This window comes from Aphanomyces invadans (genome assembly GCF_000520115.1).
Source record: "Aphanomyces invadans strain NJM9701 unplaced genomic scaffold supercont1.55, whole genome shotgun sequence".
Classification (NCBI taxonomy): Eukaryota; Oomycota; class Saprolegniomycetes; order Saprolegniales; family Verrucalvaceae; genus Aphanomyces; species Aphanomyces invadans.
In genome coordinates, this window is record NW_008580200.1 from 197,129 (window position 1) to 214,626 (window position 17,498).

Below are 17,498 nucleotides of genomic sequence, written 5' to 3' on the forward strand. Positions count from 1 at the left end.
CTAAAAAATTGGGCATAAATACAAATATCTTGTAAAAATATGCATAAATTATATCAATGTAGGGTGCACTTGAACTTGGCCAATCTCGCGCACAACGACGTCAATCGATGTGGCGCAGGGTCCGTCGCCGCGCCATCACGACCTCGTTGTGAAGCTTTTCGAGACGAGCGGCAGCCTCCGTGAGGATCGAGTTGTACGAATGCTGGTTCTCCTGCTTTGGAATGGTATCGACCAGGACTTGTTCAATCACATCAACGCTCAGACCTAGCAGTGGAATGTCACCAGCGCATGCAGCAAGATCAAGACGTAGGATTCTCTACCTGGATATTGCTTTTTCATCAGAGCTGTGTCCTTCTCAAGGGTTCGAAGCGATGGAGGAAACCCCTGACCGACTCCTGGCGTGTCGGCTTCCTCCATGTCATCTTCGTCCGTGCCGCTGCTGTAATGGGGGTTCACAAGCTTGACCCCTGCCGGTAGTTCAGGTTTCCTTCGCCTGCGTGTCGTGAGTTTGTCCTGTGTTTTGTCAGGAACGATGGGGCGCTTCTTGTTTACGAGAAGCAAGACGATCTGGTCGTCGTGGTCAAAAGTCGTGGAATCGGTGTCTTCTCTCGAAGACATCGTCGTCGACGCGTCAGGCAAGTTCACTCTTGCACGGCGCTTCGTGGGCAGAGCGAGTTCTGGAAGAGCCTTTGCGTGCGCATGAGATCAGCACTCATTGCACGCGAGAAACTTACCAAGTTCGTAGTTTTTCGTTGGCGTCGGGTCATCACCGGAGCGGCCAATGCTTCATTCTGCCGCGAACTACACGACGTCCATGAGATAGAGCATTTTGCTATGGAGAAATCGTCTCCGTGCTGCGCGTCCGCGTCTTCCAGTGGCCATACCTGGATCGGGTCGTCGTTCGAGGCATGTCGGAACTGAAATCGTCCTGCAAAACCCACAGTTGAATTTGAAATTGACCTCTTGAACTCTATATTCAAACATATTTAATATATCCCACTATTGCATTGAATTCAAATCTCATAGTAGTGGACCTGTATGCATTTATGCCTCCTTTCATATTTATAGCCAATCAAATATGGCCAAACTTATTCGCGCAATTGGATTGGTTAATATTCATGGAATCGCAAGCCTTCGTCGTTGTGCAATTCGCCGGAATGTCTCAACAGCTTACATAGAAAATCCTATTTATTTCGACACGCGGAACCAGGTACAAACGGCTCCGTGTGAAAAGTAGGCCCCAGGGCGGGGGCTGCGTGCGACACTGACCATTCAAGCGTTGCAAGCAATGCAGGAACGTCGAGAGTTGGTTCATGTGTTCACGGTGTTTGAACACCGTGTTTCACGCCACCACCATGTTCATCCAAAAAAATCACCAAAATATTGTTTAATTTTGACCAATCAGCGAGGCCAAACCTTTCCAATTCGGCCAATCAGCGACAGCCGTCTTGTGGTGTTGACGGCAACGGGATGTCGGCATGTCCTAGGCGCTGTCGACGTAGCGGGAGGCGGCCATGTATAGAGCCCACGAACGGGTCAACCCGTCGTCCATGGCGGCAGTCTGCAGCTTCTTCATGGCGTCGTCGGGATTGATCGCGGCGTAGTTGGTGAGGAGGAGCGACAGCCACGGATTCGACTCGGTGTTTTGCTTGACGATGGCAGTGTGCGCGAGGATGTCGGTCCATTCCTCCTGCACGAACCGCGTTGTGCGGACAAACTCTGTCGCGGGGGAGACCGGAATCATTTGAATGCCGTGGATGCAGTGGCGCTCGGACGAAAACCACGTCGCGTAGTCGACCTTGTTGTCAAAATAGATGCCCGTCACCTTGTTGGCGCGGATCGCTGGCGGATGGATGCGGTTCGCGCTATCCATGAGAAAATACATTTGAATCGACCGCGCGTTCAGCGTGAGCATGAGGCGGCCGAGGCGCTCGACGTTCGCGTTCCCGACAGCTTGACCAAACAGCATGAGACCGTAGTGAAAATTCACCTCTTCCGACGAGCTCTCTTGGTCCTTGCCGTCCGCGAGCGCGGTCACTCCGTGCGAGTACGAGTGGCCGCGGAACCAGTCAAACATGCGAAACGTGGGGAACGCGGTGTCGGCGCCGTTGTCGTTGGCGACGTCGCGGGCAAGCAGCGCAGCCAGTTGGTTCAGCTGGGGCAGCGACGCCATCGTCGGGTGGACGGCGTTGGCGATTGCGACGGTCGCGATCCAGTACCCAAAGTGGTAGTGGTGGTCGTTGTACATGGTGTTGCCAAAGTCGGCGTTCAGGTCCTTCTGGACAAAGCCCTGGCTGCTCACGATGCCCTTGTACACTGCGTCGTACACGAGCTTGTACGTCCACGCATTCGACGCGAACGGCGCGAGCAACTTTTCGAGCTTGCCGCGGCACGTTGCGAGCAATGTAGCATCCGACGACACTGCCGGGTCCGCCGCCATCAAGCACAGCGACGCGTACTTTTGTGCGGCTTTCCCGTTAAAGTAGTACGACCCGTCCAGTGGAAGCGTCCACGGCGCGTGGATGTCGTCCGTGAGGTGGCGCCGCATGTCTGTCGCCGTGACGCGTGCCGCGGTCGGACGTTGCCGAGGAAACATCCCGGCGGACACGAGCTTGGGCTCTTGCAGCGTCCACGTCGCCGTCGCCGACACAAACGGCACCATGGCGCCTCGCGTCGTCGAGGCCAGGTGCGTTAGGTTCACCTGGCGGGCCGTCGCACCGTCCATCGTGTCTGCATGATGCAACAGAGCAAAGTGGAGGAGGCCAGCGGCGCACACTCCCGTGGTAGCCCACCGAAACGTGTAGCTCGTGGTGGCAGGAACAACGGTGCCGCCTTGGACAGCGCAGTCGCGGTACGAGTCGTACACTGCAATGTCGGTCGCGCTGGCCGCCAACGCGACTTGCAACGTTCCCGAAAACGACGTCGCCGCGACGAGCTGCGTCGTCAAATGCGCGGCCAACGATACCTCCATCGACGCATACACGACCCACGTCTGGCCGTTGGCGAGCGCGACGACAAACTTGGTTCCAGACACCGCCTCGCCTTCCTTGAGCGCGCGGCCATTGACGGATTGAATCGCGTGCTGGGTCGTGAGCGCGGGCACGAGCGACACGTAGGTGGCGGTTGCAAACGCCATGCCGCTCACGAACACCGACGTCATCGACGCTGCCGCACCCACGTCCTTGCGCACCGTCACGCCTAGGTCATCCCACGACGTCACTTGAAAGTTGGCGGATGTGGCTTCGGCCGCCAGCGACGAAAACTCGGCGGCCGACAACGTTAGGTCGTTCTGCGCGCCGTGGAGGTAGTATCGGGAAGCGCCTGGGTTGCCGGACGCGCCGCCAAATGCCCGAGTCGCCGCCGGGTACGACACTTGGATGCCCGTAGGCAGCATCGCGACCGCATACGGGTTGGTCCACACGCGCAGCACTTCCTTGACATCTTTCCCTGTCGAAATGAGGTTGCCCCACCATCGATTCGTGGGGATGGGGATGCCGGAGGCCAGGACCGACGGATGCAAGTTGCGCGGCGGCGCCAACCACGATTGGTCGGTGGACTTTTCCAACAAGAGCGTCGGCGACGCCAGCATGTCGACATTGGCGACGGCGGGAGCTATGACGATGGGGGGCACGGCGTCGAGGGGCGCGATGATCGTGGTCCCGTTCGTGTCGTTGGACTGCGCCAAAGCGGCCGGGGCGAGCGCAGCACCAAAGAGCACGGTAGATATCAGTGCGAGGCGCGCCATGGTCGGTGTCGATTGAGGAATGAGTTGGAGGCGTCGACGCAGCTAGCAATGTCAACACGACAGCGACCGGCGGGGCTGGCGGGGATCGGAACATCGTCGAGAAAGGACGGAGCGACGGGCAGACTTGCTCATGGACGACCACAGCTGACACGGCTCGATGGATGGATCAGCACACTCCGGCAGGAGTGGCGACGTGCCCTTTCTACCTCGCCAACGCTTGCGCGTGCGGCGCAGTTTGCGCACCCGCACGCATTGTCGTGCAGGACCAATTACTTTCATCAACCCATCGTGGGTGAAGTTCACCAACCGCCGTATCCCATGCTTCGCCGGGGCTTTCAGAATGGCGTGAATCGTTGGACAACAGGTCGACATCTGCCCATCCCCATACACGACTCGAACCACAAGCGTCACGACAGGCCGCTGCGGGAGTTCCGCATCTCTATCATGTGCTCCGCGCCCACAGCGACAGCCGAGGTGTCCATCGTGAGTTAACGAGCGCATTGCCTGGTATACATCGTCCAAGCGCCAAAGTGGCTGCTCTGTTGTCCACCGCCAACAATTGCAATGGGTGCTGCATGAGCTAAGCTGCGGCTTGGGTGATGGACGCATACACGGCGTGCCGATACATTGCCGGTGCGGCACCGCGCGATGCGCTTGCGGCGACGGGCGACCGAGGTGGATGTCGTTTGCATCGATCGGCGCCTTCGTTTGGCCATATCTCAACATTTGATTGGATAAAATTGTCTAATTATAGGCAATAATCTTTTGATCAATTCATATACTTAATTCCATTAATATTTTACATTGACAAAGTTCTTATTCTAATTTTTTAGAAGTATATATTCAATAATATATTTTCAAAATTGAAATATTCTTTATAAACTTGAAGCGAGCAGTATACAAATTTGAAGATAACAAATTGGAGTCGAAAGTTCATGCCTTTAGAGGGATTGTTGCCGCTCTTGACGGCGCGCGAGACGGCTGCGCTGATGCCACTCGCCGCGACGAACCGACGTTGGCCTTGGACGGATCGCTTCGATTGACCCCTCAGAAACCTGGTCATCTTGAGTGAGATGGGGAGCGGTACGGCAACTTGACTGTACAGCTACGAGGTCCCGATCCTGCTCGTGCTGCACGAGCTTGGGTACTCGTGCTCGGACGTGCTAGTTTGCCAAGCCATCAGGCGCTCTGCGAATCGACTCATTTGGAGGGCTTGATGCCAACGACCGCCATGAATTACGTGGCCTACGGCTTCACGAACATGACAACAAGGGTCAACATCGCCTCCTTGGCAACTCGGGCGGTCGTGCCGGCGTCCCGACGATGATGGCGCAGATGGCGGACGGCGCCACCCCTCCCGACGCCATGCACATTTAGACTGACCACTAAAACAATTACGTGGCGCTCCACGCCGCTTTCGAGTGATCGAGGCGGCCACCGTCATGGAATTCCACTAGAGTGTATCACAACGATGTTCTTGCAGACGTCGACCGTGTTCGGCACGTCCGACGGAAGAAAAACCAGTACACAGCTCGTAATAAATTCAATCGTGTACGCCACGGTGCTGTACGTGGGCGACAATATCTGGCGGTGGCACCACCGACCTCGCTCGCGCCCCGACCACCACACCGACTAACCGACATTTCGATGGACCTTAGACGAATTGGGAAGCGCAGGATGGCGTCGGCATGAGTCCATGGAACAGATCGAAGTCGACGACAGCGCCGTGGGTCACGGGATGTTGGTACACACAGGGACTGAATGTATGGTGCCACTTGAGGTCGTGCGCCGTGTACGAATACCTGGCCTACTCGTTCGTGAGCGCTTCGGCCACGACAGCGTGCCACGTCATCGGGCGCACCTGCATCGTGTTACCCGTCGTGGCGTCTGTGCCTTCCAGAACGACGACGAGTTCCAGGTCGGTGTGGGCGATGTGGTGGGCAATCTCGTACTGCGTCGGATGGGACAGTTGGGTCGCAGATGGTGGATAGAGCGGGCTCGACAGATCGATGCGGTGCGCCACAACCTGGGGCAGCGCCATGAGGAGCGACGCGCCGAGGTTGTCGTCGGGGCTGTGCACGCGCATTTGGACGACGTGGAACGGCACGTGGCAGTGGCGCTTGGCAACGCCGTAGCACCGCACATGCGCTTCGACCAGCTAGTGCTGTCCATGAGCCACATGCTGGCGGCCATCGAACCGTACTTGGTGGCGGCGGCGCTCGCACACTTGAAACATGACAAAGAAGTCGCCGTCGATCTTTCGCACGACGGCATGCTTTGAAAACACGACGGACGTCGCACGTTTCTACCGTCGTGGTGTGAATCGTAGCACGACGGGAGGATGCCGCACCGTGGCGCGGGCGAATCGGACGAAGAAAACGCCGACGCAAATGCTGTTGAGGAAGACGCCTGCAATCGACTCGACCGTGAGCAGGAGCGCCATGGACGAACACCCGCCGTAAAAAATGTCATTCGTCGGGGCGCCATATCCGATCGTCATCTGCGTGGATCGTGAGCGACGTCGTCGGGGCCATCGACGGACGTACGATCGTCTCGACAGAGAATATGTACGCTTCCATGACGGTCGAAATGCCGACGTTGCAGCGCTCGTCGTGTTGCGACACTGAGTAGTAGAACATGGCAAAGACGAACACCACTGCTGTGTACTGCCATGCATGCACAAGTCAGTCGAAATCCGAGAGCGGCACGAGCGGGTCGCACCGTGATACAGATCCCCGACAAGAGGCGGATCGTGTTGGTGTGGATCACGGTGTGGAAGATGTCGTCCCAGTAGATTTGCCGCCAATTTCCGCCGATCCGTGTAATGCTAACGACACGACGCGGTCCCCGTCAGTGTGAGAATGGGGGGAAGCGCGTACTTGTACACGCCACGGGTAGTCGGGTCTGGATCGTCAAGTGGGTCGTAGGAGCCAGCGCGGTCCACGAGGCGCGCCATCAGACCGCGATGGTGCGTGGATGCGTAGTCGGTCACCGCGTTGCCTTGGAGCAGAGATGTCTCCATGCTGTGTCTCGTGGAAGAGTGCATCGCGTCCGCATCCCGACGCGCCGACGGTTCCACGTGGTCTGCCGCGATTTTACTCGCAGTGACTTCAAAAATGCTCCGATTGGTCGAAGTAGTGACCTGCCGGCCAATCAAATCGTACGACTACTCGCGTCGCTACTTCACGCAGAACCACAGTTCCCTGAATGCTTTTGGAACGGGACTTGCGCTCGCAAACGGCAGACGGCGCATGGGGCTGGCGTGGCAGCACGGCCGCTCTCTGAGTTGCATGTTCGGCTTGCTAGAAATGTGCATTGCTGCTGCCGCGAGCCCCCAGCATCTCGCGACACGACGTGACATGATGTGATGTCATGAGTGAATTTTTTTAAAACTCGCACGTGGTTCTGTAGAAATGAAACAGGAATTGGATTTAGAATTGAATTATCCCGTCGTCGTCTCGACACGGCGATGTCGTAGGACGGTACAATTTTACTATGTGAATTTGTATGGATGGATGAGGCGGTTTCGAAAAGTTGCCGACGAAAACACTCGGCGCACGTCGACGCATGCCGCGACACGAGACGCGACCACTTCTGCACCGGCGCGTGGATCTGAGAAGCATGGAAGCCCTGGACAGTGCACCACCGAGGCCTGTTGCGCGCATCGTCGGTCGAGGCGAGCACGTCGTCGATGAGAACGGCAAGGTGCACGAGGACACCCCCATTGGGTCATACAAGTACGTGATCGGCGACGACACACCCGCTTCATGCACGTGTGATAGCATCAGGCGGACAGGCGGCAATTGGCGCAAGATCTATTGGGACGACCTCTTCCACACGATTATCAACACCCGCACAAGCCGAGTCATCGCTGGTGTCTTCGGCGCGGTACGGGCAAGTCGGCGTGCGATGTACTGGTTCAACGACTCTCCTTGTAGTACGCAATCGTGATCTTCCTCTTTGCGCTGTGCTACCGCTACGTATCTGTGAACGACCCCACGTGCAACGTCGGCGTCACGACGATCATGGAAGCGTACATCTTTTCCGTCGAAACCATTGTCCGCGGTCGCGTCGATTCTGGCGATGTTGACATTGTGTTAGATGACGATTGGATATGGAGCTCCATCCAACGACATCTTCTACGGCGGATGCGGCTCCATGGCGGTGATCCTGACCCTCGAGTCGTTTTCTGGCATCTTTCTCGATGCCGTGTGCATCGGCATGTTCTTCGTTCGCTTTTCCCGCGCCACGGTTCGCTTGATCCCGCTTCAGTCCATTCCCATGACATCTGTCGGTAGACGCGGGCATGCTCCATCATTTTTTCAAACTTTGCCGTCATCCGCAAGATCCGCGGCGACTACTACTTCATGTTCCAGGTGTGCGAGCGCAGGAAGCACCAGGTGATGCACGTCCTGCATGGATGCTGGGCTCAAGGATCGACATGGTAGCTGGCCGAGGCGCATGTGCGGTGCTACGCGGTGCGACACGAGTTCGACGTGAGCAAGGATGGCGTGGCGGAAGAGACGGCGCTCTTCCAGACGCACCACATGCGTCTTCAGCAGCCTGACGACGACATCGGCGCCTTTCTCCTCATGGCGCTGCCTCAAGTTGTGGTACGGACGCAATGGTGCTGACATGGAGGCTTCATGCTGCCAAGGTCCACCGGATCGACCCGTGGAGTCCGTTCTTCCCGCGCGAATGCCTTCCTTCGGACTACCATGCCACGACATGCCCTGCATTTCCAGGTCCGGCCTCGCTCGCATCTTTGGTCTCCCTCACGTTAGTTCTCCATAGACCCATCGCAGCGTGCGATCGATCACGAGAACGGGAACAGAGACTACCACGCGGACGCAACCGTGCCGACCAAGCCGACGCAAGCGCAGATCGACCGGCATTTGCGTCGCTCCGAACTGGAAGTCGTTGTGATTCTTGAAGGCACGGACAGCACGACAGGCAACACGATGCAGGTGACCGCGCTCATCCGCCTCCCTCCGACTCGAGCATGGATGGACGTAGGCCCGGTTCTCCTACACAGTCCACGACATGTCGTGGAATCATACATTCGCGCGGTGCGTAAGTCGCGACCCCGTGACGAATGGCGCCCACATCGACTTTGACAAGTTCCACGACGTCCGCGCCGCGCCCGCCGACTGCGCGCGCGACACGTCCGTCAGTGTCTTTTGAGCGTTGTGGCAGCTCCTACGTGAAATAGTGTGCAACCTACTCGAAATAGTGTTGCCTGCCCCGTGGATGAAAATAGTGTGCTGTGGCAAATAGTGTGAGCAAGCCAATCGCGTGAAAGTTCGGTTTAAAAATTCGAATTGAAGTGGCGCCCCCGTGTATTTTTATTATGCCAGCCAAGTGAGGCGGATTGTATGGACGTCGAAGTACGTGGTGGTCAAACTGCCGAAGTTTTTCCATGCCGGGACAGGTCGAAGCAAGTGGGGCGAAGCACCATGACGTGAAAGGGAACGTGAAGAAGGAGCGGCACCGCCTGAATGACCAGCAGCGCGTCGACATCATCCGCGCCGTGGAGCGGGACCCGACGCTGAAGAATGTGGAGCTCGGCCGGCGCTACAACATCACGGAAGCCGCGATCCGTCAGTTGCTGCAGAAAAAGGATGTGATCCTGGACCGGTACCTCAAGTCGAACCCGACCGCGGTCGACGACCCGACCAAGGATCATCGGAGCGCAGTGCAGTCGATGGAAGACTCGTTCATGAACCTGCATCCAGCGTTGCCGGTTCAGCAACTCCCAACCCCGATTGCGATGCCTCCAACCACCAGCACCGGCGGCGGTGGGCGTGGCGGCCGTAAAGGCAAACTGCGCCTGAACGACAAGCAGCGCATGGACATCATTCGGGCCGTGGAACGAGACCCAACGTTGAAAAAAGTCGAACTTGGCCGACGGTACAACATCACGGAAGCTGCGATCCGACAACTGCTGCAGAAGAAGGACAAAATCGTTGAGCGTGTGACCAACGGGATCCCGTCCATGGCGACGAATGCCAAGCGAAAATCGTCTTTGTCTTCAACGTCCGCATCCAATGCCGTTCCCGCCACACCTTCGTCGTCGTCCATCGGCCTCCCGGGGCAACCGACCAACTTGTCGTCGAACGCCCAAACGTCCACACCAACTTCAGAGATTTCGTCCGCGTCATTCGATGCAGAGCTGTATGGATGGATCACCGCTCTTCAGTCTCGCAACGTGATTGTGCCGCCCACCATGATTCAGCGCAAGGCGAAGGAACTGGCTGACAAATACCCCGGGTGCGACTTCAAACCGACGCAGACTTGGTACAGCAAATTCGCATCGCGATACCACATCAATAGCCACCATGGCCACCATCAAACAGCTGCTAGCGTGTATGCGACCCTGACGCCGCTCGACATGCAACTGCACCTGAAGCAACTCCGCGACAAGATCATGCACTACAGTCCAGACCGCATCTACAATATGTGTGAAACCTCGCTGTTTTACCAGCTCGTACCGTCGTACAACATTTTGTGTCCATTCGAGAGCGCTGAAGTCCAGCAACGAAAGATGGAGCGCGTGTCGTTGGTGGTCTGTGTCAACTCGACGGGTACTCACAAGATTCCGTTGCTCATGATCGGGAAAGAGAAGTCACCGCTGTCGTCACTTGGGTTCAAGAGCATGCCCGTCCATTACATGCCGCAGCTCAAGGCATGGATGGACTCGACGGTGTTCAACCACTGGGTTCATCAAGTGTTCATTCCTGAAATAAAATCGCGCACAACGACCAACGAACCCGTTATGCTTCTCCTGGAACACGGCCCGCAGTACCATGAGTTCAACTTGGGCAACGTGAGCGCCAATTTTGTCCCGATGAACATGGGCTCGCGGTACCAACCATTGAACATGGGAATCGTGGACGCACTGAAGAAAGAGTTCAAGAACTCTGTGTTTTCCGATCTCATAGCCGTGTTGTCGCTGCCAGACAGTAAGCGTTTGGAGCTGGAACAGCGCGCAAGAAGCATGCCCAAGGGAACGGCAGGTCTTCAGTACGGGCGATCACCACATGTGTACGACGCGATGCTTGCGATCAAGGCGGCTTGGGATGCTGTTCCACGCACCATCATTCAAAACACGTGGGCAGCTTCCACATGGGTCCCGAGTTTGGATCGACTGGGAGACCACAAAGAATGTCACATCGTGCACGACATGTGCGCAATGCTGAGCTGCATTTCCCTCAGTAGCACGTACGGCGAGATATCAACCGAAATCGTCGAGTGGATGGCCATCGACGACAACGATTCCCGCGTGCTGCGTGACGAAATCCAGCGGGAGATCGATGATTTGCTCCATGGTCCACCGACATCGCTGCTCAACGACATACCCATGCCTGTTGAGCCAACGCTGGCGACACCATGGGTCGGTGATGAGTCGTTTGTTTCGATGGTCATGGCCGTCGAAGATCACATCACACACCCGCGAATTCAGTCGCTTATGGGCGACACCTACGTGCAGAATACTGTGCAGACTCTTCACGGCATCATCCGACAGCTGCGGCGCGACGCACTGCTTCAGAAGTCCAACAACACCGTTGAATTGTAATCATATCTTGACCCCTTGTGTCGTTGGGATGGAAAATTTGAAAATGATTGCACAAGTTGCGCGCGAATATTAACCGGGCATCCGGATAACACCGCAAGCGTAATGTCGACTTGTTTTCACCGGCTACGTGAAGGGGCAGTTGAACTGTCTATAGTAGGGGGACAGCATGGAGAGGGTCACGCACGACGACGACGACATGCTGCCACAATGCCTCAAGAAGAGTACACTGCCGCCGCAACCGAGACCGCGCTTCGTGGACCGCACGGGGAAACCGCTACTGCGTTCTCGAACTCGACCAAATCCTGGATATATGTCTCGTGGCGTCCTCAAGTACGTTCCAGCGGTCGACGATCGGTCCTGATGCTGTGTCATGGGAATGGACAGTATATCTCGAACAGGGGGCAACTGGAAGCAAATCTACTGGAATGATGTGTACCACACGGTGATCAATGTGAAGACGCGGTCGCTTATCTTAGGCGTTGCCGTGGCGTACGTGCTGGTCACGCTGTTCTTTGCAGTCATGTACTTGGTCGTATCGTACAACGACGAGAAATGCAACGTCGGCATCAAGACGCTCGCGGAAGCGTACATCTTTTCGATCGAGACGATTGTACATTGCATTCCATGGAGCTTCGCCTGTCACGGGTTGGTGTGTAGATGACGATTGGGTATGGCGCTCCGACGAACGACATCTTCTACGGCAGCTGCGGGTCCATGGCGCTTCTTCTTACGCTCGAGGTACGTAGCGGTAATCGAGACCTTTGAACACCATGTCATGTTGCAGCGTGTCATAGAGCTTTTCTGGCATTTTTATCAATTCGCTGATGGTGGGCATGTTCTTCATCCACTTTTCCCGCGCGTCGGTACGTTCTCCGTTGCATGTTTCGAATTCGCATCCGTGTGTAGACTCGAGCGCAATCCATCGTCTTCACAAACAACGCGGTCATTCGACGCATCCGAGATGAGTACTACTTCATCTTCCAAGTGTGTGAGCGTCGGAAGCATCAGGCAAGGAACGAATCGTCCGTCCACCGCTCATGGCAGTGCCTCGTGCTTAGCTCGTGGAAGCGCATATCCGTTGCTACGCAGTCCGCGACGAAATTGACGCGAACGGCGACGAGACCGTATTCCAGACGCACAGTATGCGGCTGCAGCAGCCCGACGATGACCTGGGATCGTACTTGCTCATGGCGATGCCGCAGTTGGTGGTGCACCGCATCGACCAATGGAGCCCCCTATATCCCCCGGAATGCCGACCCCAAGGCGCACACTACAACGCCACCACGAACCAAGCGTACCCCGACCCGCTGCAGCGCGCTGTCGACCACGACAATGGCAACCGCGACTATGACCCCGACGTGTCGCTGCCGCAGTCACCGACTCGAGAAGCCATTGAACGACACTTTGCGCGAACCAACATGGAGATCGTCGTGATCCTGGAAGGTGAAGACAGCACGACGTCCAACACGGCACAGGCGCGCCACTCGTATCGGCTCAGTGACATTGTGTGGGACCACATGTTTGCCCGATGCGTCAAGCGGCACCCCGAGACGAAAGGCGTCTGGATCGACTTCGATGAGTTCCACGATCTCGTTTCCGTGTCGACGAACGCAGGAGTAGTTGTCGGGACCGCGTCGGTCTTTTGACGGGGTGGCTGGATGCAACAACGTACGTTGTCGAGTCCATGCGCACACCCCTCGGCACGTGATCGTGCATTGTATGCACTGCCTCCTGACCGTACCCCCCTAGAATGGACCAGAAAGTGTAAACTTGTCAAAGCGATGCCAAAATGCGTGCGCGCCCACCCAAATATACGCATGCCCTTTGTTGGCTCTCCATGTAGTACCAGACATGCTGCAAACACGCGCCGTCGAAGCGATGGTTGTGCAAGAGGAGCGAGCCGTCCCGTTGTGATGTTGACAACGGCGCAGTCGTCCCTGGTGGTGCGTGGACACAGCACAGTGGCGTCGTGGTGGTCCAGCTGGACTCATCGTTTCATTGCGTTGCTATACGCGCGCCCACAACGCCGTGCGGGAGGCGCACCGTCGTGACGGACGGCCCGGAACGATCACCGCCGAACACTGACCTCCCACTCTACTCCAGCCATACATATACTTCCTCCGTTCCGTAAAACTAAGACATGGCTTTTGGTCATATTTTTATCTTAGCTTGAGTATGCTTAAAACGATGAAAAACCGTATTTTTATTCATAAACTTGCCTTTACGACAAGAACATATTTGGTACTAGTATGCTGCAACTCATGTCGTCATGGTGTCGAGAATTGTACAGAGGTAATCAATATTGGACGTATTGATCACCCCCCTCGATATCACAAGCAGACAACACACTAGAAAGGTTATCTACCCTACGTTCGAAGTCGTTCCTGGCATTCATCTCTTCGAGAACTGGCCGACCCGATAGCTCGTGCGAAACGGACATTTTTATGGATGTTGCGGAAAAGTTGGTAAATCCATCTGATTGGTTAATAAGATTGCCACAAAGTTAAGCGAATCGATCTGATTGGTTCATATATTGTACCGGTGGCAAGGGGCAGCAAGAACGAGGAACGCGTGGCGCCATCGAGTTTGCCGTGTCCTCGCAGCATGTGCTGCGGCAACTGTTCTTGGGCGATCTCTCTGGGAATTCTGCAACGACCTGTGTTTCTCCATCCCGTAGATTGACGGCGCCAACAACACACGCCCGATCCAACGTCAACGGTTTCGGCGGGGTACACACTGGTACTTGCTCCTGCCATCGAACGCACCAATCACATGCCGTCTTCTAAAATTGGACCAATCGGATCCACAAGAAAATCTCGATACATACCGGTATGCTTGATCCCCCTCCAGATTTATTTTACTGTGAGACGACGAGGTCATCCGGACGATGCCACAATCGCCACAGCGTCGATTCAAGCAAAGACGTCATGGTGCCGACAGCGATTGGAAAGGCTTGTTCGTCGAGACAGACCCCGTGGACCTCCCCGCGTTGTCGGGAATGCTTCCCGCGCCAGACGTCCCGATGACGTTATCCGCTCATCTCGCTGGCGAGCCGATTAGTTCACACACGTCACCCGCGCATGTCGTTGTGCATACGCAGCGTTGCTTATCCGGACAATATCCGGTTTTCTCAGCCTCGTTTAGTTCACACGGGGAGGGAACGCGGACGGGGGGAAAGATACGTGCGAATTCCTCTATATAAGGCCAATTCAGCGGATCGCGCGCGCCTTTCCAACTCGTATAGGGCAAGTTTTGGCACCAGCATGATATGCAGCGTTTTTGTACATGGGGACGCCGCGGGGGACGGTGCCGCCTCCGTCATTCACGAAAATGCCGTCGACCATGCTGATCTTGTACGGGTCCCAGACCGGGACGACGGAATCCTTTGCCAAGATCGTGCACTCGTTCGCGATGGCGCGCGGCCTGTCGCCCCGCCTCGTGTCCGCCGACGACTTCGACCACGCCAAGCTCGTGGACGAGGACGTTGTGGTGTTCCTCACGTCCACGTTCTACAACGGCGAGTTCCCGACCAACTTTACACGGACGTGGGATTTCCTCCAGACGACGACCGTCGAGCTGTCCACGACCAAGTTTGCGGTGTTTGGTCTTGGGAACAGCGCCACCAAGTCCAACTTTAACAACGCTGCCAAGCAACTGGACGCGAGACTTGAAGTCCTCGGCGCCGAACGCCTCGTCCCCCTCGGCCTCGGCGACGAACAAGCCGAAAGCGGACATGAAACAAGCTTCCGACCGTGGATCCAGTCCCTCTGGGTCAAGCTCCTCGGTGGCCACGGCAAGATGACCCTCCCCGTCCAATACAACATCGCGTTTCCGTCCACGGACGTTGCGCCCGCCCCGCGATCGATTCCTGGTTTCGACTCGTTCCGCGTCGTGTCCAACACACTGCTCACCCCCGCCGGGTACGACCGCCCGGCCTACCTCTTGACGCTGGCGCTGCCCCACGGCGTCAAGTACCAGCTTGGCGACCATCTCCAAGTCGCCCATGCCAACTCGGACGACCTCGTATCGCGCCTCGCCCGCCGCATGCACCTCGATTTGAATACGACCGTGCACTTGACGGCCAAAGCGCATTCGACGTGTCTGCCCACGGAGCCCATCCAGCTGCACATCCTCCTTCGCGACCATCTCGATCTCTCGACACCGCCGTCGCGATCGTTCTTGGAAGGGTTGTCGGCGCTCGCGACGGACAAGAAGGAAGCCGATGAACTGGAACACCTCGCCGAAGACATGACGGCAGGCAATGCGTACACGCAGTACGTTGGGACACATCCGGCGACGCGCATCCCGTTCACCCTGGTCGACGTCCTGGAAATGTACCCGTCGATCCAAGTCGGCCTTGAACACCTCCTCGGAAACGTCCCGATCCTCCCGCCACGGTACTACTCGGTGTGCTCGAGCCCGCTCATGCTCCCGCACCACGTCCAAATCGTGTACATGGTGACCAAATGGCACTCGAGCAAGAATCCTCTAAAGATGTTCACCGGGGCCGCGGCCGGGTTCTTGTCTCGCCTCCACACGGACGCGCTCGTGACGGCCCAGATCAGCCGCGGGTACTTTCAAGTCCCAGAGAACTTGGAAACGCCGATCCTTGGGGTGGCCCTCGGCACGGGCATTTCGTTCTTCCGCGCGCTGCTGCAACACCGCGCGTACCACCAGGACCACAACCAGACCGTGAGCAAGGTCCGTCTCTACTTTGGCATCCGCCATGCCGCCAAGGACTTTCTTTTCCAGGACGAGCTCGACACGTACGTGAACCGAGGGCTCCTCGAGCTCGCCCCCGCATGCTCCCACGACAGCGCGACCTTTGTCACACCCGTCACGCTCATCCGTGACTTTCCGACGTCCGTCGCCGAGTACTTGGACAACGACGGCGTGTACTTTTACTGCGGGATCGGCGGAACGATCCCGGAATTCCACGAAGCGGCGATCGAAGCCGCTTTGCAGGCGTGCCACAAGTCGACCCTCGGGTCCGAGATGGAGACGGTCGACGAGATGAAGGCGAACGGACGTTGGCAGGTCGAAGCATTCTCGTCGTGCTTGGACCATGAAAACGCCCTGCAGTATCAACAAAACGTCCAAAACAAGAAGGAAGATACCCCGATCAGTGACGTTGTCGGCGACTGCGCCATGTTTTGCTTTCAGTGCGGCCAGACGAACCAAGGCATCGGGTGCACCAAGATCGGTGTGTGCGGGAAAACGCCGACCGTCGCGGCGCTCCAGGATCTCCTCGTCGACCACCTCAAGCACCTGAGCTGGTACGCCCATCACATCCGCGCGGTCGATCCGGACGTGGCGTCGCTGGCAGAGATCGACCGCTTCACGCTCGTGGCGCTCTTCTCGACGCTGACGAACGTCAACTTTGACGCGACTCGGTTCGTGACGTTCATCCAACAGACCAAGGGATACACCGACCAGCTGACCCAAGAGTATGCGGCCGTGTGCCAGGCCAAGGGCGTCGCGCCGAGCCCGGTCCCGTGGAAGCGCACCGAGGCCAACGTGGTCGACATTGAAGAGCTCGTCGCGAGCGGAAAGAAGGTCGGCGTGCTCTCGCGTCTGCGTGCTGGCCGCAACGACGCCCTCGTCGGGCTCCAAGAAATGCTCGTGTACGGTCTCAAGGGCCTCGCCGCCTACACGGACCACTCGCTCCAGTTTGGCAACGAAAAGCCCGAGATTTACCACTTCATCCACGAAGCGTTTGCGTTCCTGTGGTCCCCCGACGCCGGCAAAATCGACAAGGTCGTCGAGATGCTCATGCGTTGTGGCCAAGTCAACTTGACCGCGCTCGCTCTCCTCCACGAAAGCAACTGCACGTACGGCGCCCAGTCGCCTGGCATCGCAACGTCGCTTCCTCGCCCTGGCAAGTGCATCCTGGTGTCTGGCCACGACCTCAAGATGCTCCACGATGTCTTGGAAGCGTGTGCAGCGTACAAGGCCGAGCACGGCGTCCACATCAACGTGTACACGCACGGCGAGCTGCTCCCGGCCCACGGGTACCCCGCCCTCCGCGCGTCGCCCCACCTGGTCGGCCACTTTGGTGCGGCATGGCAGCGGCAGTCGCTCGAGTTTGCCCACTTTCCTGGGTCGATCTTGATGACGACCAACTGCTTGACGCAGCCCAAGACTGAGTACAAGGACCGCCTGTTCACGGCCGGCGCT

The 17,498-nt window shown here is 57.2% G+C and overlaps 5 protein-coding genes across 14 annotated transcripts in view; 3 read left to right on the forward strand and 2 right to left on the reverse strand.

Moving 5' to 3' along the window:
- Window positions 1-100: 100 nt before the first annotated feature.
- Window positions 101-3,745, reverse strand: H310_13699 (hypothetical protein; the record flags this gene model as incomplete). Its single annotated transcript, XM_008881317.1, has 5 exons — window positions 101-264; window positions 321-513; window positions 553-687; window positions 735-801; window positions 1,542-3,745. The coding sequence occupies 5 exons, from the start codon at window positions 3,743-3,745 to the stop codon at window positions 101-103; spliced, it is 2,763 nt and encodes a 920-aa protein (XP_008879539.1).
- Window positions 3,746-4,826: 1,081 nt separating this feature from the next.
- On the reverse strand, window positions 4,827-6,847 carry H310_13700 (hypothetical protein). Of its 3 annotated transcripts, XM_008881318.1 has the most exons (7): window positions 6,625-6,847; window positions 6,467-6,572; window positions 6,292-6,411; window positions 6,096-6,245; window positions 5,949-6,050; window positions 5,607-5,903; window positions 4,827-5,552 (listed from the first exon to the last, which is right to left on the reverse strand). In XM_008881318.1, exons 1-7 carry the CDS (start codon window positions 6,789-6,791, stop codon window positions 5,400-5,402), a joined length of 1,095 nt encoding a protein of 364 aa, XP_008879540.1. In that variant the 5' UTR covers window positions 6,792-6,847; the 3' UTR covers window positions 4,827-5,399. The 3 variants fall into 3 exon arrangements, with proteins under 3 accessions (XP_008879540.1, XP_008879541.1, XP_008879542.1); XM_008881319.1 differs by having other exon boundaries at window positions 4,827-5,903; XM_008881320.1 differs by lacking the exon at window positions 6,625-6,847 and having other exon boundaries at window positions 6,467-6,604.
- Window positions 6,848-7,278: 431 nt separating this feature from the next.
- Window positions 7,279-9,101, forward strand: H310_13701 (hypothetical protein). Of its 5 annotated transcripts, none has more exons than XM_008881321.1 (9): window positions 7,279-7,482; window positions 7,528-7,633; window positions 7,684-7,803; window positions 7,847-7,996; window positions 8,044-8,145; window positions 8,194-8,358; window positions 8,403-8,490; window positions 8,540-8,712; window positions 8,762-9,101. In XM_008881321.1, exons 1-9 carry the CDS (start codon window positions 7,313-7,315, stop codon window positions 8,927-8,929), a joined length of 1,242 nt encoding a protein of 413 aa, XP_008879543.1. In that variant the 5' UTR covers window positions 7,279-7,312; the 3' UTR covers window positions 8,930-9,101. The 5 variants fall into 5 exon arrangements, with proteins under 5 accessions (XP_008879543.1, XP_008879546.1, XP_008879544.1 ...); XM_008881324.1 differs by having other exon boundaries at window positions 8,781-9,101; XM_008881322.1 differs by having other exon boundaries at window positions 7,684-7,996.
- A 2,347-nt stretch (window positions 9,102-11,448) lies between these two features.
- H310_13702 (hypothetical protein) lies at window positions 11,449-13,279 on the forward strand. Of its 4 annotated transcripts, XM_008881328.1 has the most exons (7): window positions 11,449-11,651; window positions 11,706-11,931; window positions 11,979-12,059; window positions 12,116-12,184; window positions 12,228-12,329; window positions 12,380-12,989; window positions 13,071-13,279. In XM_008881328.1, the coding sequence occupies exons 1-6, from the start codon at window positions 11,488-11,490 to the stop codon at window positions 12,965-12,967; spliced, it is 1,230 nt and encodes a 409-aa protein (XP_008879550.1). In that variant the 5' UTR covers window positions 11,449-11,487; the 3' UTR covers window positions 12,968-12,989; window positions 13,071-13,279. The 4 variants fall into 4 exon arrangements, with proteins under 4 accessions (XP_008879550.1, XP_008879549.1, XP_008879548.1 ...); XM_008881327.1 differs by having other exon boundaries at window positions 11,449-11,931; XM_008881326.1 differs by having other exon boundaries at window positions 12,380-13,279.
- A 1,384-nt stretch (window positions 13,280-14,663) lies between these two features.
- Window positions 14,664-17,498, forward strand: part of H310_13703 (hydroxylamine reductase) — a gene marked incomplete at both ends in the record, with an annotated part of 4,453 nt that continues 1,618 nt past the window's right edge. The window contains one exon of the mRNA XM_008881330.1: window positions 14,664-17,363. Within this exon, the coding sequence (XP_008879552.1) occupies window positions 14,664-17,363 (2,700 nt within the window). The remainder of the gene's footprint in view (window positions 17,364-17,498) is intronic.

Bases quoted from the DNA above. Each gene is read 5' to 3' on its own strand.
- H310_13702 (XM_008881326.1), top strand. From the start codon at position 11,488: ATGGAGAGGGTCACGCACGACGACGACGACATGCTGCCACAATGCCTC. The intron at 12,060-12,115 runs GTACGTAGCGGT...AGCGTGTCATAG, and splicing joins CGCTTCTTCTTACGCTCGAG to AGCTTTTCTGGCATTTTTAT. The intron at 12,330-12,379 runs GCAAGGAACGAA...CCTCGTGCTTAG, and splicing joins GTGAGCGTCGGAAGCATCAG to CTCGTGGAAGCGCATATCCG.
- H310_13701 (XM_008881321.1), top strand. From the start codon at position 7,313: ATGCCGCGACACGAGACGCGACCACTTCTGCACCGGCGCGTGGATCTG. The intron at 7,483-7,527 runs GTACGTGATCGG...CACGTGTGATAG, and splicing joins ACCCCCATTGGGTCATACAA to CATCAGGCGGACAGGCGGCA. The intron at 7,634-7,683 runs GTACGGGCAAGT...CTCTCCTTGTAG, and splicing joins TCGCTGGTGTCTTCGGCGCG to TACGCAATCGTGATCTTCCT.
- H310_13700 (XM_008881318.1), bottom strand. From the start codon at position 6,791: ATGCACTCTTCCACGAGACACAGCATGGAGACATCTCTGCTCCAAGGC. The intron at 6,412-6,466 runs GTGCGACCCGCT...CATGCATGGCAG, and splicing joins TGTCGGGGATCTGTATCACG to TACACAGCAGTGGTGTTCGT. The intron at 6,051-6,095 runs GTGCGGCATCCT...CCACGACGGTAG, and splicing joins TCCGATTCGCCCGCGCCACG to AAACGTGCGACGTCCGTCGT.